General features: G+C 45.5%; 1 protein-coding gene across 1 annotated transcript in view; it reads left to right on the top strand.

Annotated features, from left to right (window-relative positions):
* The window catches only part of PREP (prolyl endopeptidase), an 89,532-nt gene that overhangs the window by 18,576 nt on the left and 45,431 nt on the right, over positions 1-25,525 (top strand). Inside the window, exons 3-7 of the mRNA XM_080937653.1 lie at positions 6,490-6,623; positions 8,101-8,231; positions 10,846-11,055; positions 14,103-14,224; positions 25,098-25,203. Of these exons, the coding sequence (XP_080793779.1) occupies positions 6,490-6,623; positions 8,101-8,231; positions 10,846-11,055; positions 14,103-14,224; positions 25,098-25,203 (703 nt within the window). The remainder of the gene's footprint in view (positions 1-6,489; positions 6,624-8,100; positions 8,232-10,845; positions 11,056-14,102; positions 14,225-25,097; positions 25,204-25,525) is intronic.

The raw sequence follows: 25,525 nt of genomic DNA, 5'->3' as shown, positions 1-25,525 counted from the left end.
CTCTGCCTGGCTCTGCCTCAGTCTTGATTGTTGTGTGTGACAATGCAGTGTGTCCGTGGACGGCTTCAAACCCTCCTCTGAAGGCATGGATGGCTGTACAATTGTCAGCATCCCAAACACAGCTGCTCTCACCCAGGAAGCCATGTTTGTGTTCTTCACGTATGTTAAGAATGGTATCACAGGCTCTACCACAAACGAGACTGTACGAGCTGGTGTGGTATTAACTGTAGCCATAGTGTGTGAGGCAGGGCTCTAGAACTCAACTACTATGTGCAACTCAAACTCCCCTTGTTCCTCTCTCCCTCCTCCCTCCTCTCACAGAGCTCTGCCATAGGGTCTCATTGTGTAGCTCAGGCAAGCCCTGAACAGGTGATGCCTGCCTCTGACTGTCATTTCAGGTGTGCCACTGCCCCCAGCCTCTCTGTGAGGTTTTTAAATATTCTAATAACAAAGCAAGTAAGAATCGAGGAGGCTGTCCTGGCTTTGAGTAAAAACGTGTGTTTACTGTATTCGTCTGCAGATTAGGGTTCAGAGGGTCACCTGTATGTGCCGTGTCTCACGGACTTTAACTTGTTCCGTTTTACTGTGGTGGGAAAGCTCCTTGAGAGGCTCAGAGTGTGAAGTCCCCTCACCCAGCTGAGTCTTCCCTATGGCCTCTGTAGAATTCCTGTTTTCCTTTCCATATCCTTATCCCGGCCTCTCTTCCCCCAAATTTGTTATCTTTAGATTAACAAGCCAGAACTGTTATATATGTACCACATGGTATGTGTACTTGTGAGAAAAGGACATCTCAGGGAAGCCTTTGCAGAACACTCACTACTGCCCCATGAAAGGGTTTTCCCTATCGTGAAGAGGGGTCTGGTGAGGAGCTCGGCAGCTTTTAACATTTGGTTAAAATGTTTTGATTTCACTGTCTGGTTTCGCATCTCAGTGTTTGTCTTGAAAGACTTGGGTTTTTAAACACCGCTCTATTTAAATTAACAGACGGACCTTTGTGACAAATGTAACAGGTGACAAGACAGGACTTATTTAAACATCCCTGTGGCATGATTCTTGCCAAGCTTGACCATTGCATGACACTTCTGTGTGGGGCGATCCAGAGTGTGTTCGCAGTGGGGTGCATCTGCTGTGGTTGTTATGACAGAGGGTGTGGAGCAGGTCAGAGAAGCAGAGAGATACACAGTTCTGCCTTTCTAAAGCACTGAGCCCAGCAGTCTGTCAGGCAGCTACAGCTCTCGGCCCTCTGAGGCCAGAATGCAGCCTGACAGTGGGATGTGTGGAATGGAGCAGCCCTGGTGGAGGCCGGGCACCAGCCAGGATCCTCAGCTTGCTGGGAACCCCACCGAGGTTCTCTTTCTTAGACTCTCGCAGCAAGACCCTCTAGAAAATTGCCGTCAACACTGCAGACTAACGTGAAACGTATTCATTCTCTGCGTCCACCCCCAGGCTTCGCCTGCTTTTGCTCCTCAGAGTCAAGCTGTTCCACTTGGCTTCGTGTCTAACCTGGACCACTGCCTGGGTTGCCCGAGTAGCTCTTTCTCCACCTTTGCCATGGCGTGTTCTCTACCAAAGTAGGGTGATCTTTAAAAATGGTAGCCACACTTCCTGTGTCCTCACCCACTGGTATCTTGCTCTCGGGTGAAAGGCTGAACCGTGGCCATTTGCTTCCCAGGCACCAGGTCCTGCAGACACAGTTGGTGCCTTCTCTCCTGCTTATTCTCAGCACGGTGACTTTCCTCTCCCTTGTACCTGACAAGCTCTGCTGTTGCCAAGACCTGTTGTTGGCTTTGCCTACACCTCTGCCCTACCTTGCCTGGCCTCTCTCCAGCTCTCGGACCCCCACTGAGGACATTTCTCTCCTTCCCCAGGACCACCTTCCATGCCTGGCCACCTGATTCATTAAATGCCTTTTCTGTGTCTTTGAGTTCTGTGACAATTGTCTTGTTTGTACATTTCCAAACCAGGGTTAGTTGTGTTACAGTATGTGACAAGGATGTCACAGCAGTGTCACAGAATGGTAAGGCTTTCTACATTTTCAGTTACAGCCCTTGTCTTATGTAGACTGAGCCGGCTAGTAGCCAGCAGATCTGTAGCTGCTCCTTTGACAGCAGCCTCGCTTTGTGAGTGGCCTCTTGTGTTCTTGGAGCAGAAGACTGTACAACTCTAGGGTTTGCTTTGTATCTGTCCCCAATAAAATGTGTACCCTCTGGTGGCAAAAAGTTTGCCTTGGTCACATGACCTATACCTTCACAATGGCAAGACGTGTGCTCGTACATGCTAGACCCTGTAGAAAGACACATGGATGGCAGACAATTTCATAGCCTCTCTCTTGTCTCCCATCTCTGCATCGACAGTATGCCACTGTTTTTGTTGTTAATATAAAGCAATCTCAGCCCCAAGTGCATTGCTAATGTAGTCAATTGTATTGTAATATACATATTATATATTATAATATAGTTGACTGATGAGTCAACTCGATGCTGGACTTCGCCAGGCGGCGTTAACACCACAGACTGTCTCCTCATCTTTGAAGCAAGCTTCATGTTCTCTTCCAAAATAAAATTAGGTCATGCTCTTGGATACACTCTGATGTCTAAACTGCTGCTACTGTGTGGATTGCAACCAGTTTCTGCCTCCACACTCGGTGGGGCCGGATGGAATCTGCAAACTGTACAGGCCATACAGTAAATATTCTGGCCATAACAGCCCTGTGGCTCTCTCCCCGTCTCCAGTTCACTCCTTCTTTTCCTTCCTCCCTTCCTTCTTCCTTCCTTCTTCCCTCCCTCCCTCCTTCCCTTCCTTCCTTCCCCACACCTCTTCTCTTTCTCTTTTTTCTTTTCTTGAAGTACTGGGGATCAAACCCAGGGTCTACCAGTGAGCCATGTTCACCTAGCCCTCTGCCTCCACCCCTTTAACTAGAGTGATAGGTAGTCTTGCCACATAACCATGAGTTCAGGTATCCAGCACCTATATAAAAAAGCCAGGAACCCCAGCGCTGGGGAGGCAAGCGCAGAAGGAACCTCTGGGGCTTGCTGGCTAGTCTAGCTGAATTGACTAGCTCCAAGTTCAGTGAGAGACCCTGTCTCAGAAAAATGAGACGGAGAGTAATTGAGGAAGACACCCAGTGTTGACCTCTGGCCTCTACAAGCTCTACACTCTAGATAGGAAACTCAAGACAGACCCGAGTATGGAAACCACCCAAGTTCATTTCATTGATGTCATGGAAGCAGGAATGTCTCAAACACAGCTGCATCACCAAAGCCCACCCCGGCACAGGTGCCAGCTCACAAGCCTGGGAACCTGGAGCACGCTGCACACGGTTCCGCAGGCTGGAGTGTCCGTCCTTTCCAAGTGCCTCAGTGATCTAAGCCTCTCCCAAGTAGCTTGGCTGGTTTCTGCTGCTTCCCAGGCAGCTGGTCCTTGTCTGGTCAGAGTTTTGTAGCTCAGCTTATCTTCAGGTGTTGAGAGAGTTTCTCTGTGAGTAGCGATGGCTGTCCTGGAATTAGCTCTGTAAAGATCTGCATGCCTCTGCTTCCGGAGTGCTGGAAGTAAAGGTGTATGCTTCCATTGCCCGGCTTGTCTTAAGTTTTGGCAGCTGGATTCCTCTGAGATGCTTTTGTGGCTTGTCTCTGCTTCCTCTGGCAGGGAGGACCTGTCATTTTCAGGGACTTCCTGAAGTTTTTTTTTTTGTTTGTTTGTTTGGCTGCTTACCTTCCTGTTTAAAGAGATTCCCCGCAGGGTGAAACTGTTACACAACACATGGACTGTAGTATGTGTATCCACACACACATAGCACAATACTTATCTATATGTATGAATATGTATACACACATGTACATATACACATAGATACCTCTTAGCTCAAGGGTCTTCCAAAACCAGAGCAGGGCAAAAGCCAGGCCTCTCTGAAGTAGTGTCTGATTCTGTGGCCCAGAGCTGAGCAGAGTTTGATGGGACTCAATGGCATTTGTGGCAGTAAGCAGCTGAGAGACATATTTCAAGGAACTCCTGTTTTATTACCTGCTTGAATCATGTTTCTTGAACTGCATAAACCATGCTAACTGCTACATCCATTTTCAGCATTCTTCTCTTTTAAAGTTGTAAACATTAATGAGTTTGGCACTATTTCCTCCAAGCATGAGTCTGTGGTTCCCAGAGGAGGACTCAGGATTATCTGTCTGCTTAAAATAGCGGCCTAGATGGGCCCTGACAGCTTGAGTGGCACCCATAGTAGACTGGAGGTGATGCTGGGTTGTGCTGTCCCGTATGTCATGGGCTTGGTTACTTCCTGGCCTCCCCTGGCTGCTTATCTATTTGTAGACGTCTGATGAGACAGACCCACTGAGTGTGGTGTCCGTACAGCTACACTTGCCTCATTTCTAACAGGCACACATGAACTATTCGGGCAAGATTTGTACATTGTTGTAAACCACCTCACTAGAGGAGGAGAGGGTGCTCAGTGACTAGATCAAAGTGCAGCATATGTGTGTATGAAGAAGTCACAGTGAAACCCAGCATTCTGTACAACCAGCGTTTATGTAGCTAAAACCTGTAACTCTGCATTACAGAACACAACTGGCTGCAAGAATGAGGTCCTTCTCCTGACTTCCTATGGTCTCTTCCTTTTCTTATAAATCATGATGTGGGGCTGGAGAGATGGCTCAGTGGTTAAGAGCACTGAATGCTTTTCTAGAGGATCAGGGTTCATTTTCTAGCTTACACCTTTCTCAAACTCCCAAGATCTGACACCTTCATACAGACATACACGTAGGCAAAAAACAAATGTTTACAAAATAAAGATAAGTTACAAAAAGATGGTTGACATTCTTAGTCCCAGCCACTTGGATTTTTCTAAATGTCCAAGTAGTTCAGTTACACATTTTAGTGGCGTTCTTAGCTGGGGTGGACATAGTGGTTGGTTTCAGGTAATATGAGAAAGGGAAGTCATTGAAATAATACCTAAGTGTTTCTCCTACACTTGACCCATGGCTTGAAGCTGGACCCTTGGGGCTTTATGAATATATTATTGGTAGGATATGACTGAGTGTGTGGTACCGTGTGTTGGGTGAGACTGTAGATTCAGAGCCAGACCTGCTCCCTAGCTGTGTAATGTGGAATAGCCTTGCAAACTGCATCAAGGTGCAGCTTTATGTGAAAGTGGCCTCATGGGAGAGTCTTCTTGGGCTGCAGAGACAGGTGAGGTAAACCTGATGACCCGAGTCCATCCTTGGGACCCACGGGATGGAAGGAGAGAAACATCTTCTACACATTGTCTCCTGACATCCACACGGTGCTGTGGGATGAATATACACACACACACACACACACACACACATACACACCCATACACACCATACACACCACACACACATACACACCATACACACCACACACACATACACACCATACACACCATACACACACACACACACATACACACCATACACACCACACACACATACATACCATATACACACACACATACGCACCACACACACACACACACACACATACACACACACATACACACCATATACACACACACACACATACACACCATACACACCATACACACACACATACACACCATATACACACACACATACACACCACATATACACACATATACACCATACACACCATACACACCACACACACATACACACCATATACACACACACATACACACCACACACACACACACACACACACATACACACACACATACACACCATACACACACACACACATACACACCATACACACCACACACACATACACACCATATACACACACACATACACACCACATACACACACACACACACACATACACACCATACACACCACACACACATACACACACACACACATACACACACACACACACACAAATAATCTCAAAAGATGAGGCAGACTCTAGTGATATAAGACAGGTCAAGTATTAGATTTAGTTGGTGCCATGTAATAGTTATTATTTTTTTGTTTTTAGTTTTGAAATAGGGTCTTCTTTTGTATCCCATGCTAGTCTAGAAATACTGATACAGCATAGGACACACACACACACACACACACAAATACATTCACACACACACACTCACAAATACATTCTCTCTCTCTCTCTCTCTCTCACACACACACACACACACACACACACACACACACACACACACACACAGCCTTTGAAATCACTGTGGTCCTCCTGCCTCAGCCTCCTGACTGTTGGAGTTACAGGTAAAAACTATCCACTCATTTCCAAAACTGTGCTTCTGCTGAGTCATGCTGAAGAATAACGTTTTACGTGTGGAGTTCTTTCTGCTGAGTCATGCTGAAGAATAATGTTTTACGTGTGGAGTTCTTTCTGCTGAGTCATGCTGAAGAATAACGTTTTACGTGTGGAGTTCTTTCTGCTGAGTCATGCTGAAGAATAACGTTTTACGTGTGGAGTTCTGTATTTGACTTGCCTTTTGTCCCTTTTAATTCTCTGCAGGCTTTTGTGGAGGCACAGAACAAGATTACAGTGCCATTTCTTGAGCAATGTCCAATCAGGGGCTTATACAAGGAGAGGATGACCGAGCTGTACGACTACCCCAAGTACAGCTGCCACTTCAAGAAAGGAAAGCGGTACGCGGGCTACGTGTCTTCCTGCCTTCCTCTCCAGTGTGATGTCTTCCTTAAAAGTGTGTGTGCGCGCGTGCATGAGTGTGTGCGCACGAGAGAGAGAGAGAGAGAGAGAGAGAGAGAGAGAGAGAGAGAGAGTACATATGCCAGTGGTTGATACTATGTTTCTTCCTCTATCACTTCTTTCTCTCCCCCCACACCCCCACTGAGACAAGGTCTTTCTACATAGCTCTGACTGTCCTGGAACTCATTCTGTAGCCCAGGCTGGCCTCGAACTCAGAGATCCACCTGCTTCTGCCTCCCGAGGGATGGAAGGTTCGAGCCACAACTTTCCTTCTACCCTGATTTTTGAGACAGGCTCTCTCTCAGAACCTGGAGCTTACCAGAGCCGGGGATAAGACAGGACGGTACTGGTGCCTCGCTTTTGTGTCAGTGTTGGGGATTCCGGCTCAGGACTTTATGCAGTAAACATTACACTCACTGAGCCATCTCTACAGCTGCCCTGGATGCTTAAAATTCCAAGTACAAGCAGGTGTGGTGGTGCACGCCTTTTCTCCCAGCACTTGGGAGGCAGAAGCCAGTGGTCTTTCAGTTCTAGGCCAGCCTGGAGCAGAGTGAGACGTCTCAGAGGTTTGAACCGGCCAGCTTATTGTTGTGTTGAACATGAGAATAAGTTTTGTCCCGCTCAATACTTACCACAGTCATAAAAAAAGCAGTTAAGAAACCTGGCAATGACGCAGCCTGTGAAACTGGATTATGGTAAATTTTTATTACCCGAAGTTACTTGGTGAGCCTGTGATTCGTAAATAACAGTGAAGATTTGTTTCCACCTAATATTAACTCTGGCTTGCAGTACTTGTAGTATTTTATTATAGGAGCTTTTTTTTTTCCTATCCAAGAATGGGCTGCAAAGCGGAGCCTGTGAATTTATCCCTCCTGTTCATCTGTTTCTGGCACCCACTTGAACATACTCTATTGTTCTTTAAAAGAAAAGTCTCTGGCTGTGCTCACACATTTTCCTTGGATTTCCTTAGATCCTCCTCCATCTCACAGGGCTACCCTCTGCGGGCTACAGCCTGCCTGGCACCTGCCCTCACAGTCCTGAGCCTGGCCGTGTGGAGAGTACAGTGAACCCGTCTCTGTACGGAAGCAGACCAGAATTTTACAGTAGAAAATCTGCCTTCTTTCCTCATTTAGAAGAAATAGTCACTGCTCTATTTAACTGCCAGTGTTATTTTTAGCCTATTGGTCTGTCTCTACCTCACAAACCAAACTACAACAAGCTATTTGCATACCAAAGGCAGTTCAGGTTTTTACTGCTGGAAGCTGGGGGCCTCCACTCTCCTCCCTCTGACTGTCTCAGCTTCATAGCAGCTGTTTCTTCCTGGGTGTGGTCTTGTGACATTTGCTCCTACATGTGTTTGATTCTTCTCACAAATAGAAAATGCCACAGCTAAATACAGGGAATTTCTGTCCCCAGGTATTTTTATTTTTACAATACAGGTTTGCAGAACCAGCGTGTATTGTATGTGCAAGACTCCTTAGAGGGGGAAGCCAGAGTGTTCCTGGACCCCAACACTCTGTCGGATGATGGCACAGTAGCACTCCGAGGTAGGTGCTGTGCTACCAGACCCCCGGCAGCCCTTGCAGCGCCACTTGGAGCTCTGAAGTAGAGATTCCTAGGGTGTGGACCATATTGGAGGACAGATACACACATGGTATTAGGAAAGCTGACTTTGTACACATATTTAGACCACGGGAATTGTCACGTCCATCTCTCTCTCATGGCATGAAGCAGGGCTGGAGAGTAAGTCACACCAGACCCAAATTAACTTCTGGGATGTTGAAGTTTCCTTACTGTTCCCTATAACCTCTAACCTGACTGGAAACACTTAAACCCTCTTGCAAGAAACTTAGGCACTGCAAAGAATCTTCCAGCTATAAAGTAGGCATGTGATCTGAGTGTGGCAATTGACGATCTGTTAGAATCAAAAGCAATCTCATGGAATCAAATCCACTTGGTACCCTGATCCTGAAGATGCTGTTGCACAACCGGAGTCCAAGTGCGTATTGCCTGCAGATGCTCCATGCCTACATTAAGCCTGCTCCCAGTGTAATCTCCATAGGCCATAGCAAAGATAAGCCTCGATTGGTTCTATGTAAGGAGGACATAAGTTACTCTCAAGGTTTATGGTCTAGTAGTTACGCAGTTACATTGCTGCCTAACACACCAGCTGATCCGAATGAAGGCTCAGCGTCTCCTGTGTATTCTGCTGTTGTATGCTCAAGCACAGTGCTTTGGTTCTCTAGAACTGTGAAATTGAACAGTGGTGTTTGTTGTTCCATAGGGGAGTCACAGGACCCCATCTCATTGGATCTGTAGAAAGGCCTTTATGCAGGCATTTCTAGCTATGCCTCTGTTACTTAGTGATCTCCTCAACCCCAAGTAGGCTTAGCGTATAAATGATGGTATGTATTGGAAGTGCGCTTCCACCTGTCTTGATAAGACGATATTAGTATTTCCATGAATCTGAACCTGTGATTGAAAATGAATTTAATACTATAGTTCTGTGGTGGTAATGTATCCCATATAATAGTCCATATGGTTTTCACTGATAATCTGTCTTTCAACCCACCCAGGAGGGCTGCGTCCTAATCTTCCCCCAGTGATGCAGTGCAGTGATTTTTAGGTGGTTGCTCAAACATGGCGATAATAGCCGCACAGGGGAATTAGGCATGAGACCTGGCATGTGGTTCCTTATATATGTTTTTAGTCAAAGTAATGTATATCTCATCCCTGAAACTTTTAATTTATATAGAAATAATCCAAACGCTTCAGTGACTATTCTTAAAAGGTGACTATTCTTTCCTGTTCAGACTCTTACTCTGCATCATATATATATATATATATACACACACATATATAATATATATACACATACACATATATAATATATATACATACACATAAAATATATATATACACATATATAATATATATACACATATATAATATATATACACATATATAATATATATACACATACACATATATAATATATATACATACACATATAATATATATATATATACACACATATATAATATATATACACATATATAATATATATATACACACACATATAATATATACACACATGCATATATAATATATATATACACATATAATATATATACACACACGCATATATAATATATACACACACATAATATATATACACACATATATTATACACACACATATATAATATACACACATATATATATAATATACACACACATATATATAATATATATACACACATATATAATATATACACATACACATATATATAATTATGTAGGACTTACAAGTGATGAGTAAGTATGTTAGTAAACTTTAATTTTCTACTGATTGAAGTTTCATGGTAATTATTGAGCTTCTACAAATTTAAGATCCTCAATAAATAATAAAATTTCCTGGCGTCCCAGGAAATCACTGGTATCTAAGTCTCATTCTACTGGGATAGCATGCTCCCCTAACTACAAAAGCTAACGTCAGACATGGCTGTTTTACGAGACACTTCAGGGGATGGGGGAGTTGTTAGGCCCCCAGGGCACTCCACGGACAGGTTGCTTTCTGCTTCTTTTAAAATGTGCTCGTGATAGACCTCCCTTGCCAGCCCCGAGGTTGTATTTAGATGGGCCTGTGATGTCATGGTGTGGCTAGTAGTCTTTGAATGTCTGTAATGCTCTGAAAATGAAGCTGTGAAGAGTGATCTCAAACGCTTTGGAGTCCATCCCAAAAACTATTTGATGGCTATAATTTCATTCTATTATGTGCCACGTACCACAATCCAGTCATTTCTATAAAAGCAGCTTTCCCCGTGCTATACTTACTCACTTTAGAGTGTAAATAAAACATGCCGTATGTCCCAGATGAGCTCTGCTTTTAACTGAGCTACACTGAGTTATAAAACTTTCAGAACAGAAGCTCTTAATGGACATGTAATCCAAAGCTTCCTTTTATCAAGAAGGCATGACCAAAGGGGATTAAGGGTTATGTTACCTTAACGGCAATTCCTTCAACTTTGCTGAGCTGGGGTTCGCTCACTGTCAGCTTCCTATTTCCTCCTTGCCTCATTTGGCCCCCATGTTGTGGCAGACAGCTTTGACAGTGTGGCTGTCGACCGTAGGTCACGTGACCGTTTCCTGTGCCCCGTAGGTTATGCCTTCAGCGAAGATGGTGAATACTTTGCCTATGGTCTGAGCGCCAGCGGCTCAGACTGGGTGACAATCAAGTTCATGAAGGTCGACGGTGCCAAAGAGCTTCCGGACGTGCTGGAGAGAGTCAAGTTCACCTGTATGGCCTGGACGCATGATGGGAAGGGGATGTTCTACAACTCGTACCCGCAGCAGGACGGGAAGAGCGATGGTGAGTGCTGCAGCGAAGCCCGGTTTCATCCTTCCAACCTCGTAACTAAGAGGGAAGCTGGATTGGTGGACACAGCTCACGGCACCGGACGGGTCTAACCTCTTCACTCTGAAACACAAGTGCTATCTGTCCACCCATCTGTCAAATTACAAAACTTAATGACCTCATAACATGCGCAGCATTTTGTTCGGCTGTGACCCCGGGCAGCACGGGTGGCCGGTGGCGACCCCAAGGCCGCAGGTTGGTTAGTGTTGTGACTGGTTTAGGAAGGCCAGTGTCTCCCAACTGTCGTCTTACTGACTTCTTGGTGCGGTGTGGAGGCCTCTGTGATTGGCATGAGCAGTTTTTATTGCGCTTCCCACCAGCGTCCCTAAGAACCCGAGTGTTCTAACGCACCATAACGAGCTTCTCGCGTTTTTCCGTGTGTCACCTATTATCCCAATGGCTTGGTACATTTTCACAGTGAGAAAACGAAGTTTAGTCTCATGATCGTCTTCAGGATCGCTGGTCGATGTGAACTGCTCGACGGTGATAAGGAGCTAATGCCCAGCATTTAAAAAACAATTTAAATAATTTTAAAGATAAATAGTTAAAAACTAATTTAGAACAATTAAAAGTAATAAATATTAAAGAATTCACAGAAGAATTAATAAAGATACGTATGTATATATCCTTGGTGTCCTCACCAGAGGGAGGAATAGCTAATAATTTAAAATGAGCTAATCGGCAGTGCCCGTTGTCACCTGAGTCCGTGGACTACATCAGGCTCACTCGTGAAGTCGTACATTCTGTGCTCTTGGACTCAGCCATGATGTGTCACCATTGCCGTGTCATGGCAGTTACTTTCCGTGCCTTGGAAGTTTCTCCTCCCTTCCCTAGTGCCTGGCAACCCTGATCCTATCTTTTTCCTCGTTTTCAGACAGGGTCTCACTGTGTTACCCTAACTGGTAGATGGCGGTCGGCAGGTAGAGCCTCTTCAGATCCGCTTCTATGTTAGATATTCTGGGGCTCCCTTCTTTTTAACAAGGGAGAGCATTTCATGGTTTGTCACACTCATCCCTTCCACAGCTCAAGGAAGCTTTCCTTGTTTTAGCGGCCATGCACTAAATTGCGATCACGGTGGACATTTGTGAGCCTTTTCGTGATGAAGTCCAGGCATCACTATTGCCAGATCTGAGGGCGATGGACCCCCTAGAACTGTCCTTTATCACCTGGGGCCCTCCGCGTTCCCAGCAGCAGAGACGTGAGGGTTCCTGGCTGGCACGGTGTCTGCGATGCTCTCCGGTTGAGATGCCCTCAGCAGTTCTGGTAGCTCCAGTGACCAGCCTGTTTACTGTCTGTCTGATCGGATTCCAGTTTTCTTACTGTTGGGCCTTACCAGTGCTTTGGCTAACAGCCCTCCCTCTGTTATATTGGGATTTTGCAAAGGTTTTGTCCTGGTCTGACTTTTCGCTCTTCCAGGAAAGATCTTTGGCCAAGTATACGTTTTTAATTTTGTTGGGTGAGTTTATGAGTGAGTGACCCCTATTGTTACATCTAAAAACGTGACACCTACTCCAAGAGCCACTTAGATTTTGTCTGCACTGTCATTTATAGGTTAGTGTTTTACATCTTGGTCTGTGATCTTCTTTGAGTTAATTTTTGTGAGGAATGTAAAGTTTACATCCAGATATGCTGTGGTTTTTTTTTCTATACCTCTTGTTAAAGGGTAGTTACCACATTGTATCTCCTCCTTTGTTAAAGATCAACGGACTGTATTTATTGGGTATATTTCTGGGCTTGCAATCCTGTTGCTAAACTGTTTGCCTGTGTGTTTTGCTTGTGTGTGCCACACTTTGAGTCCTGTAGCATTTTCTTCTTTTTCCTAATTGTTACTTTTTCAGATCATAATTCAGGGTCACGGTGTCACATGGAACCTTCATGCACATTTGTTACTCTGCTTAGCTCTTGCTCGCTTCCCCACCCCCTTCCTTCTCCCTTCCTCCCTGGTGCCCTTTCCTCCCCTCCAGCAAATCTCTTCCCCCATTAGTGCCCTTTCCTTTCTGTACGAGCTTTCTTCATACAAGGGTATTCCACTGCCCCACTTCACACCTTCCTCCTGTAGCTCTAACTTTTATTTTAAAGCAAAGTCTTGTCCTGTAGAGCTGGCTAAAGTTTAGGTTGGTTGCGGTTGCCTTGGCTCCCCAGTGTCAGGATGACAGGCGGACACCGCTGTCCCTGCGGGAACAGAAGTTAGACGGGGTCAGTCCTCCACCTCTTCACCTTTAGTGTTGCCCATTGCTCTGAGTATTTTTGTTTCTATTGGTGACCAAAAGCATTTGGGGAGAAAAGTGTTGATTCTGTCTTACACTTCCAGGTAAAACTTCATCACTGAGGGAAGTCAGGGCAGCTTCTCAAGGCAGTAAACTAAGGCAGAAACCATGGAGGAATGCTGCTGACAAGCTTGCTCCATGCTTGTTCAGTTTGCTTTCTTCTACACCCAGGGCCACCCTCCTATCCAGGAGTGGTACCATCCACAGTAGTCTGGGCCCTCCCACATCAATCATCAATCAAGAAATGCCTTCATCGGATCGTCTGTAGGCAACTAGACAGTTGAGGTTCCTTTCCCCAGGTAACTCCAGACTGTGTCAGATCGACAAAAAACTAACACCACCAGGGCAGTCCCTGTCTACAGATTAAGAGACTGGGATCCTGGCATTATGGCTGAGGTCATGTTGAGAGGCGCTAACGCGTTGGTAGCCCTGAACCTTCCTTCCATGAGCAAGGGGTGTCTCCATTTATTATTTTATTTCTCTGGGATGCTGATAACTTTCCTTGTAGACCTTGTAGTACTTTGTTAGATTTATAGTGAATTTTTTCACTTTGTAGGCTGCTAATGGTAACTTAATTCCTCTCCCTGTTTGCTGGTGTTCAGGAACATGTCTGACTTGGTGTCTTTTCATGTTGTATCCTGCACTTAACATCCGAATGTTCTCAGCATGTCTGATGGGGGTCGGTTCCCTTAAGGTTGCCAGCTGCTTTTCAGCAAAGTGTGTTCTGTTCTTTAGGCACAGAGACATCCACCAATCTCCACCAAAAGCTCTGCTACCATGTCTTGGGGACGGATCAGTCAGAAGATATCCTGTGTGCCGAGTTCCCTGATGAGCCTAAATGGATGGGAGGAGCCGAGGTATCGTATGCCTGTCCTCTAAGACAAGTCTCATGGATGCTTGTGTAAATATTTCTAATAGGGGGATTCCACAAGTACTAGAGTGAAGTCTTCAAATACTGCTATTCAAATGGATTGTTGAGAAGGAAGATGGTGAATTTCCCAGAGATTGGTACCGGTGTTCTAGAATGTTTCCCTTTGCCCTCAGGAGAAAGGGAGAGACCGAGCCTCTCTCTCTGTACTTCACCCGTGCCATGGTTTCTCACTAGGCATTTTCCCACTTTATAAGGAGTCATACACTCGTTGGGGGTGGGTCTTAACAATAATTGCCAATGTGCTGTGCTCTTGAAATACTCTGGCCATGTTGTTTTCTGTCTGAGAGTCGGCTGTGAAGGTGAACAGGTTCCCTCACAGTGAGATCCAAGTTTCTGTATGTGCACTAAGGAATATTTGTTGTTCAGGGAAGGGGAACTTGCTGTGTGTTTTTTTAAATTGAGGTTGGGATGTCACATCCCACTGTGGGTAACAATCCACCAGAGACCCGTTAGCAAACTGAGGCACTCTTTTCTGAGAAGCTGTAGGACTTTGGCAGGAAAGGAATTTAATTTAATTAATTTAAATTTTAAATTCTTATTTCTGAGTCTGGTTGGAGGGATACAACAAGAAAAGTGACAGCGTCTTGTCCCTGTGTCTTCACGGGTAGTAGTGTAAGTTGTTCTTTCTCTAGACCAGGAGTCGGCAGTTTCTGTGCAGTTTTTCCCACTCTGGCTCATTGGGGTGTCAGGTGAGGTCTGGAAGGTTGAGCCTCCCATTGCCTCAGTAGCTGTGAAGGATTAGAGAAAGGGGGTGGGCGTGGCTCGTCCAGAGCCATTTGCTGGCTTGGTTTGCCTTGGCTGCTCAGCTGTGGTGTGCTTCCCTGTGCCATCCGTCCGTAGCAGGGTACCTTGGTTCTCAGGGCTTCTTTACCGTTGTCCTGCTAACCTTGGCATCCTCCCTGCCAGGCCTCTCTTTCTTCTCCAGGTATTTCTGTGAGGTTCACACCTTCATACCTTTCAGCAGGGATCTTTCCCCAGTTCCTCCTGGCCCAGAGGAAGTCACATCTGGGGACCATTTTATCCCCCAGGCTGTCCTCTCACCTGCCTTCCAAGGGCCTCAGGCCACGCACGTCCTGGTCACAGTCCCTTCTGTGCGGCACACTGCAGTACCTGAGGAAATTTTGTCTTGGGCCTCTGGGGTCTAAGCACAGGACAGCTGTCACAGAAAGAGGTCAGCTACTTAATGTGGATGAAGGGTCAGGGTGGAGGGGAGAGATTGTTGTGTTTTACGTTAGATGGGCCACCCCTACCAAAGACTTGCTTATTTTGAAGTCATTTGTGAACCAAAACATAAACAAAAATTTCCAAAAAGTCAGACTTCCCAGCAGAGGGTGCTGCAGACTAAAGATTGTGGAAATCCTCAATGTGAGAACTCAGATAGTCCTATACGGGGGACTTAACTCTGTCATACCTTATTCTTTGAAGTTTTTTGTTTCTTTAATTCTAAATCTTAATATGTATTTCATATAGCCATAGCTGTTTTCATACATTAGCTTTTGATCTCTAGTAATTTAAAAATGGATACTTGGATATACAATGATAGATGTTGCACATAGATTCACGTGAGAAATTCACACACACACAAATCATGGAGTCTTGTTTTGTGTTGGTCTGGAGGCTACCATAGGCTCATATATTTAAATGTCTGGCCCCCAGTTAGTGGAACTGTTTGGGAAGGATGAGGAGGTGTGGCCTTGTTGGAAGAGGTGTGTCACTAGGGGAGGGCTTTGAGGGTTCAACAGCCCACATCAGGCCCAGCTTTTCTTGGCCATACTTTTGGCTCTGATGTAAGCTCTCAGCTGCTGCTCCAGTGCCTGCCTGCCGGCCTCCCTGCCTTTGGTCTCCCTGATATTATTGGTTATGGACTCACCTTTTGAAGCTGTAGGCAAGCTGCCGGTTAAATGCTGTCTTTTGTAAATAGTGTCTCTTCATAGCAACTTAACAGTATTCAAGACACCTAGTGATGGATGCCCCAAAAGGGAGAGCTGGTTTTCCCTTTCCCAGAAAGTATCAATTGCAGGTATCATCTTAGTTGGATTTTTGTCCACTCCCCTTGTTTGTGTTAGGATTATTTGTGTTTGGTGTCACCTTTGTCCTGTTCACAGTCTGTGAGTTCGTATGTTCCATCGCCTACCGTCTCGGGTTTCTACAGTCTTTCTGTCTCCATTTCTCTCTCTCCTGAAAGGGGGGGAGGGAGGGGAGAGGGAGGGGGGAGAGAGAGAGAGAGAGAGAACATGAAGCTGTTGATTGATGACATGGGGGAAGGATCTGGGGAGAAAATATGATCAAAATATTGAATGAAGAAAGTTTGAATAAAATAATTTTGTTATTAATTCTGAGAATCTTATACATCGCATATAATATATTTTGGTCGTATTTACCTGCTTAATGGCTTCCATATCTTTCCCCCACCGTTCTACCCCCTCCCAACTACATGGCCTCTTCGTTGTTTTTTGTTTGCTTGTTTGTTTATTTTAGAGAGCTCACTGATTTCAGATTTATGCTACCCATATGATTGTAGATGTTCACCTACCGTCCATCTGAGTGTGGTCAACATTCTGGGGGATACCCCCGACAGAAGAATGAGCTTCCCTCTTTTGGAAGCTGTCAGTTGTCTGTAGTTTCTTAGATGGGGGTGGCAGCTCGCTCCTGTGCTGCTGAGTTCATGGGTGCAGCGGTTCTGTTACACTCAAAGGACGCCATTTTGGTCCAGTTCTCTACTGACTCCATCATCTGCTCTAGCCACCCTTCTTCTGAGCCTTAGGGAGGGAGTGGCTCAGCACTCAGCCACTGAACTTATACTTTGGGCTTTGATCAAGTCTACTGCACAAAAACAAATAAAAACTGTGAGGTTGGAGCGCTGCACTGATCTGTGGGTTTACAAAGGGACCCAGGTCAGTTCGACGATGTCCATTTACCAAAGTAACCGTTGTAGCTTCCCATGAGGGTCCCATGAGTTCCCCAAGTGTTGGTTCTTTAGTTTATGAGGTACGTGTTTCCTCCTGTCAGAAATAGTTGGTTACCCCATAGCATTCTTGCTACCCTTTGCACCCACCGGCATATCTTACCAGGCTGGTTGTTAATGTAGCCCAAGGTGCGTAGCTGGGTGAGACCCTTGATGGCTTTTCTGTCCAGCGCTCTGTATGACGTCTCAGTCACCATGCTGAATACTACAGGGGAAGTCTCTGCAGCAATCCTGGGAAGACAGAAGACCTCAGAAACCAATGGGCAAGCAAGAAGGCCAAGCTGGTCCTTACAAAGCAGCTGATGTGGCGATGCCATTCTGTAGAGGATTAGGTGGTATCCCCCTTGCTGAACCACTGGGGCTGACTCCCTTCAGATCTTGTACTGTTTATGTACATTTAATAAAGCATTGCACCATTTCGTCAGCACCTAATCTAGTTTGTTTTCCTACCGCTGTAATAAACCCCAAGCCTCAAACAGCTTGGGGAAGGAAAGTAATTCAACTCCTTGGTTAGAGTCAGTTAGCAAAGGAAGTTAGGGCAGGACCTTGGGCAGACCCCCTCAGCCTCACCACCCACAGTAGGAGGGGCTCATCAATTAGCAATCAAGAAAATGCCCCACAGATTGCTCCCAAGCCAGTCTGATCGAGCCAGTTCTTCAGTTGGAGTTCCCTTTCCCACGTACGTCAAGTTGGCAGCCAGGATGAACCATCATAGGACCCCACTTGACAGTCATGTTTCCTAACACATGCATTGATAAACATTTTTTTTTTTTAAAAAAGGGCCTGTATTTTGACAACTGCAAACTGTCACTTGAGCCTCTGGTGTAAAATTTTTCTACCTGTGGTGTCATATGTATATGTCATATGTCCAACATACGTTTGCCACAGTGCATGTGTGGGGGTCAGAGAGCAGCACCAGGAGTTAGTTTGTGCCTCCCATTATGGGTTCACGGGACCAAACTTAGCTTGGTAGGCTTGCGTCCCAGCACATCTACCTACTGAGCCATCTTGCCAGCTCAGATTTTGGGTTTTTGAACTAGAGATGATCAGCCTATATTGATTGCTCTTGGAGAGCTGGTTGGTTACTTTCCTCCCCTGACTCCTGTATCACTCAGTGAGGGAGGAAGAAGAACAAGTGGGATTCTTGAATAACCAAACTTGTGTACCAGAAGGCAAAGGGTAGATGGGTTAGAGACCTAAGTGCCTATCCCTCATCAAGAGCTGTGTTACTTTGAATATTGAAAATATGGTTATTTTCTTGGTTTGGTTTTTGCTCAGGATGTTCTGTTGTATCTGATTCTAATTTACCAGGCAGCATATCAAATGGTGTTTGGATAGATTCGGGTTTCACTCAGCTGCATCATTGGGCCATCTGGAAATGCTGGCCAGTCTGGCACATGACTGCATATTACAGATATGTAGGTTGGCCATACACACGTGTATGCTTGGCTGCTTGTATGCCTGACACGGCCTCTTCTGCCTTCCATGAATCCTATATGAATCCTATCTGAAAACTCATCATGTGCATGGAGTTTGGCATTTGACACTTTTCTTTAATTGAGTGTTGGAAACAGACTCAGTGTCAAAGGGATGTTATGATTCAAAGCCGTTGTGAAAGGGTCCAGTAAATCAGGTAAGGATTGCCTCAGAGGAACATGACGAGCTCTTCAAGCTGTTGAACTCCGTTTCTCTGCCTCTGTTAGCCTCCAGTCTCGGGTGTCACTGCTTTCTCTGCACCTTTACACTTACAGTTAGTTCTCTGCTCCAGCACAGAAAGAGGTGTGTGTTTTATTCCTAGAGGGTAGCATCTGCTAGTCCTGAGACGTATACTGAGAATGAGGGCGTTGCATACAGCCTGGGTACACACTGGGCAGCTCTCTGGTGACGGGACCCCATATCTACACTAGCGTAAGCAGTCGTAAGGAAGGGAGGTCTTAAGCGACTGATTTTAGAAGTCTGACTCCTCCTTCAGAATTGGAGACATATTTTCCCCAAAGCATTCTGGGATCTATGTTTTCCAGAGCTTTTTCCATTAATTGCTCCTCTCTGACCATCATACATCATGCTCAGTCAATGCAATGATATTGATTATTCCTGTTTGTGTCTGTCTGTCTGTCTGTCTGTCTGTCTGTCTTAAACAACTCAGTGTTAGCTTTCAAAGCCCCGCCCTGGCTTATTGTGTATTCTGAAAATGAGTTCAGTGGTAACCACTGGCTGGCCTCTCAGTAATCTTGGTTGAATAAACTCGCCCTTAGCCATGATCCACTGAGTAGCTAATGTTTGTGGCATGTCTTTGGTAGAGAAGATAGAAGCTGGGTGATCCTACCGAAATTAGCCATCTTTGGTGACACTTGTGTGCCATTATCTGCTCTGGGCAAGCAAGGTTTTGTTTGTGAACCTCGCTGTGGTGTGAGGAGTGAGACAGTACAAAACTTTCTCCATACTATTGGCAGTGTTTCCAAGCAGCTGTGACCAAAGCAGGCCTCAGATCCGGCACGCTCTTCTCCCTTAGTTACCTTCTAGCTGGGTTAAGTCCACACTCCGAATGTCAGCCAGAGGCCGCCACAGAACTTAGCTGTCAGAACACTGGCACACCAAACTTTACAGTAGTAATTGGTGACTTTCAGCTCTGATACCTGTCAGTACCGCAAGGAAGGCACGTGGATCTGGTGTCAGAACATAACTGCCTCGTTGATAGTGGTTCTTGGGGTTTTGCGTGTGTTAATGTTTTCTTAAGTAAAAAGGTGACTTAATGGAAATTTACAAGATTTAAGATCTTGTAAAATGAAGGTATGGAAACTAGAAACGTAGGACTTACATATTTCATAGCTGGCCAGGCTGGCGTTCCTGCCTCTTTTGCACACAGTGTGTTTAATCAGATTGCTTCCAGAAAGTGAGGTCACTCTAGCTTCTGTCAGATTGCTTAAAACAGTAGGACTTAGAGGAGGACGGAGGCTGTCCACCAAAGTCCAGACCTGACTCTCTTGTTTGTTTGCTTCTTGATTTTTTTTTCCCCTTTTCTCTGGCTTTTAAGAAATTTACCTGGGACTGGAGAGATGGCTCAGTGGTTAAGAGCACTGACTGCTCTTCCAGAGGTCCTGAGTTCAAATCCCAACAACCACATGGTGGCCCACAACCATCTGTAAGGGGATCTTATGCCCTCTTCTGGTCTGTCTGAAGACAGCAACAGTGTACTCATACATAAAATAATTCTTTAAAGAGAAAAAAAAGTTACCTTATTCTTTAGAGTCAGAAAGATCTTATTAGCAGAATGTTTGTCTTCCCACTCGATCTCTTAAAAAAAGAAAATCATCTTTAAAATTACCTTAATGTAGTCTAAGAACCTAAGCAACTGTTGGTCCCAATTAGTTTTTAGTGGAGAAAGGTATCTTTTCCTAACCTGTACACTGAGAGGAGAATAATGCATGCACAGTTTTGTGATTGGCAGCTCGAACATTGAAGATACAAAGGTATTTCCAGTTAACCAAATTATGTCACCAGGAGGAGGATGCCTGTCTTAGCTGGCATTGTGACAGCGGTGTGCCCTGGGACTTCTGCCTTAGGCTAACTGAACTGCTAGACTGTTAGTCTGGTGGTACTGGGGGGAGCCTGGGGTGCGCTAGCAGCAGCTGCTCGCCAAGGTCTGGTGCTCTTTCGAGAATGTTGCTGTCGGGTTTCACCGCTGACTGAGGTGCTACAGCTGAAGTCCCCGTCATTTGTGATTGATGTGGCAGGGCTTTAAGCAGCTGCACAATTTCCGTCTATTTTCAGGGGACAGGCGAACAAAAGCCTGAACTAATTAATGTTAAAGAGGCTGCTTTGCATAATGTTTAATAACATTATAATTGTGTTTACTGATTCTTTTCAAGTAGGACGGTCTAAAGAGGTGACTAAAATGATGAGCATTGGTTTGTTAGCTTTCTTTATTAAAAGCAGACAAGAAATAAAATGTGACGGCTTTGATCAATCTCAAGTGAAAAAGGAAGGTTCATAAAGAAATTGACTTTGAGGTGTTGTAGTAATTCTAGTACTCGGTAAGGAGAGCCGGAAACCAGGAAGGAATTGAAGACCATCTGTGGTTGCATAGACCTACATAAAATTCTGTCTTAAAAAAAAACATCTACACACACACAGAGACACAGGTTTGGGATTGAAGCTGTTTGCTAGAACACATGCTTGGCCTGGAAGCCTCACATTCGCCCTCCAAAACAAGAACAGAGAAGGAAAGGGAGAAAAGCAAGACAATAGAACACCGGAAAGACTTGTTAACATTGTAAAAAAAAAAAACTGCAGAATCTCAGATTAGATATTGTTAGATATTGATCCTTTCAACCTGCTCACTAGACAGTTGGGTGTTCTTCACTGGCCACACTGGTCTGAACCCGTCTGGAGGGTACTGTGTGTGCGCTCCTCCGTTCTGTACAGCCTCAGCTCCTGCCCTGCACAGCTAGAAAACTAGATACAAGAGCTGAAGCAGCAGCTTCTTAACAGATAATTGGGGGTGACACATGAGAGAGGTTATTCCTCTGGTCACCTCAGCCTTCTGCCTTGATGTGCTTTAGAGACCCCAGCACAAGGATAAAGAACCCGGGGCACTTTATCCTCACCAAGCTAAGGATTCAGAGACTGGAACTGCCAGCATATGTGTGGTGGTGAGGACGTCCCAGGAAGAGTCCTAGAGATTTACTTCAGGATGCTCAGTGGCTTCAGCTGACTGTCAGGATGTGTGTCCATTGAATGGGGCTCCCTGATTCAGGCTCAGCACAACTCCCGGGAGCTATAAACTAAAGGCTTGACAAGGCTTGGCGACAGCGTTATAGCAGAAGTCACAGAGCCTTATCAGCACCTAGGGAATCAGAGGTCCCTAGGGAGCTAGGCCTTTGCAGTCTGGCTGCAGACCTTAGCCAGCAAGGCTGGCAAGCAGGTGGGCACGGAGCCAGCTGCTTTGCCAGCCAATTAATTGGTTCAGAACATTTTATAGGCAGATTGGAAAGAAAAAGTCCTGACCACGTTCCAAGTCTCAGAGTCCCATTCAGAAGTCACCACACGGCCAATGAGGCAGAATAATGTGGCCTAAGGACAGAAAGATCCTTAATTATATAAAAATAGATTCAGAAATGGGCAAGCGAGTTAGCAAAGATTTTTAAAAGTTTTACAAGGGCTTTTGGAAAATGTTTGACAGGACCAAGTGAAGCTTGTTGTCTGTTGAAATGCCAGGGGAATTAAGTGCAGGGGAATTACTTTAGATGAAATATACACCCCCTGCATCCAAGGAGCGCAGCAAATCCCAAGCACACTGTTAAAGCCAAGTCGGTAGCAATCTACGTGCAAATAAGTGAAAGTAACAAGAAAATACCAGAAGCCTCCAGAGGACAGCTCTGCAGCGTCGCCAGTGGGCTTGGCCAGAGCCTCCCCGAGGGGCCTGCCCCGTGATCTTTAAAACCACGGACCTTCACCACATGTGGTGCCCCTTTGCCATTTGTTGGTGTGTCATATGTGGCATAGTTCCATGTTTACATGTGTGTGTCTCCCTTGTGAGGTGTGACATTTTCCGTGAGTTTACTGACACATCCTTAGCATGCAGAAACAAAGCATATACATGAGTTTGTACATATATAGAACCATGTCTGTGGAGTGACCGAATAAAAGAATAGCAGTTGGGAAGTGTCGCAGGGCTCCTTTACGGAGCGCACCTGTCTGCGTGCATTCGTGTGTGTGTTTCTGTATGTGTGTGTTTATAAAGACGAAGAACTTTAAGAATTTGCCCTGTGACTAGAGGCTTGCCAGTTCTTGAACCACAAGAGTGAACTAACAGATTAGAGACTCTGCCAAGAGTTGTACTTGGGCTCCGAGCCGTCTGCTCTCTTAAGGGCCCATAGCTGGTTAAACAAGGTGCAGCCACATTATGGAGGGAAGTGGACACTGCGGCTCAGCCAGCTTGCCATAAAGATAACGGTCGTGAGACGGTGGTTACGGAATGTCTTGCACTGCAGCTAGGTAAGGACAGAAGCCGGTTCAACTGTCTAGTAAGGCTGAGTGTACACGTCCTACGACCGGTCGCTTCCAGTTTATATCTACAACCTGGTGAGCGCTTCAGGTTACAGATACGTTTAAGATTTGTTTCCCTAAAGTGTTGTTCATAGTATGAAGGAAACGGAAACAATCTAAATATTTAACGGTAGGGAGAAGGCCCAGTTGTGTGGTAGCCCTAAATTGCATGTATAGCGTCCAGCAGGTAAAATGTATAGATTGCATTGATATGAATCATTGGAAGCTAGTAATCAAAAAGATATAACATGGAAATGAGCCATGGAAGGACATGCATAGTTTGGTACTGCTCATCCAGGCCTAACAGCACGGCACTCTTTAGATTTTTATCATGATTTTTCTTTTTTTACTTCCTCTGGGTATGCTTTCCAGAAGTCGAGGCTCTTTACCTCTGAGATCTTGTGGTAGAACTGACTAAGGCAGTGCATGAAGAACTACTCAGTGGAAATGTGTGAGTGTGGCCCTGGACTTCCCATACCTCCATCCACTCTGCTAACCCTTGCTCATTTAGAACCATAACTCTGAACCAGGTAACCCGTCACGGGCAGACCTAGAAGTTAGATGTGTTAGTGTTCAAGATATCAAACCACACATTCTTGGATAGTAGGTGAGAAATTTAATACAAATTATCACATCCTATTTTCCTGATAATACTCAAATACCTATGTGTGGGCCATGGACCATGTCAGGAAACTTGGTAAGGTTGAGTGGGAAAACCCTGGTACCCACCTGAGGACAGTAGGAATCTTCCTACTCCCAACCAGACTCCTGGCCTGGAACCCGTGACCACAGCCCCCCACATAAGAACGTGACCAGTGGTCATGTAGCACAGAAGTAGCTCAGAGCACAGAGTTCTCCATGTTAATGAGGTGAAGAGATGGGCCCTGAGGGCTTAGCCGATGAGCTTCCCTTCCTGGACTGTTCTGCAACAGGAAGGTGTATGCACCATTTTCCACGACGGACAGTGAATAAACAGTGTGGACAAGCATGGACTGTCTCATCAAGAACCATCTTGGGGAGCATGGAGAAAGCATTCATCTACGGTGCATCTGCTTCTCCCACAGAAGGCCCCTCTGCTCTCCTGAGCTTAGCCGGAGTTCCCCTTCCCCTCCAGCCTCAGGGCAGGTCTACGGCCTCAGCCTTTCTCAGCCAGACTAGGGTCCCCATCGTAGGCTGCATTTTCCCACCCCCAGAGCGGCGTGTCGGCACTACTAGTGAGCACCTGCTGATGGCGTAAGGTAAAATGCAGTCTAACATCCTGCTTTTAAGCTGCCTGGGCAGAGTTCACATACCCCTGTGGCAAGACGGAATACAAAACCACACCTGTACTTTATTTTTTAAAGTAACTTCATTCTCAGATCCTGCATTTGGAGTAAAAGCGCTGCATTTGGAGTTTCCTTTTTTCCCCCGTAGTTGGATATAAAATGTCCACCAAAGCCCGTTGGATATTTGGTCCCCAGCTGGAGGTGCCGTTTTGACAGATCCTGGATCCTTGAATGGGTGTGGCCTAGCTGAACTGTTACTGTAGGGTGGGCCTGGGGGTTTACAGCACTCTTGGCTTCCCTCCTGTCTGTGCCCTGATCCTGATGTGGTCAAGCTCCTGCTGCCAAGTCTTCCTCGTCACGGTTGACTGTAGCCCTGTAATCCATAAACTCTGATCCTTTTTACTTCAGGATCTTTCAGCTATTGGTCACAGTGAGAAAGTGGAAATGAATGCATGTTTAACATCCTGCTCCGAGAACAGGTCTGTGACTTGGGCTTATGTGCTGGTTTTGCTTCTTCATAGTTATCCGATGATGGCCGATACGTCTTGTTATCGATCTGGGAGGGATGTGATCCAGTAAATCGACTCTGGTACTGTGACCTCCAGCAGGAAACCAATGGTATCACCGGTAAGTCATTTTCAGAGCTATATAATTATCCCGGGATACTCCATTAAGAAGTGCTGCTTCAGTCTTGTAGTTGACTCTCAAGAAACCATCTTCCTTTCTACCACATCAGCTCAGTTCATACAGATTTTTCTTTTTGTGGTATTTTATGTAGATCAAGACAATGGGATGAAGCTGGCTCTTAACGTTGAATTTTCTCTGTAGATTAGGCATAGATGATACAAACCGATTATATTACATTTTACCTTCTGCTCTTATCTGTGGTAAGATCTCTTGTGTCAGGGAGAAGCTAGAGTTCCAGTCTGTAGCTGTTCAAAGTCAGATA

This window comes from Micromys minutus (assembly GCF_963924665.1).
Source record: "Micromys minutus genome assembly, chromosome: 25".
Classification (NCBI taxonomy): domain Eukaryota; kingdom Metazoa; phylum Chordata; class Mammalia; order Rodentia; family Muridae; genus Micromys; species Micromys minutus.
This window is presented reverse-complemented; position numbering and strand designations above follow the sequence as displayed.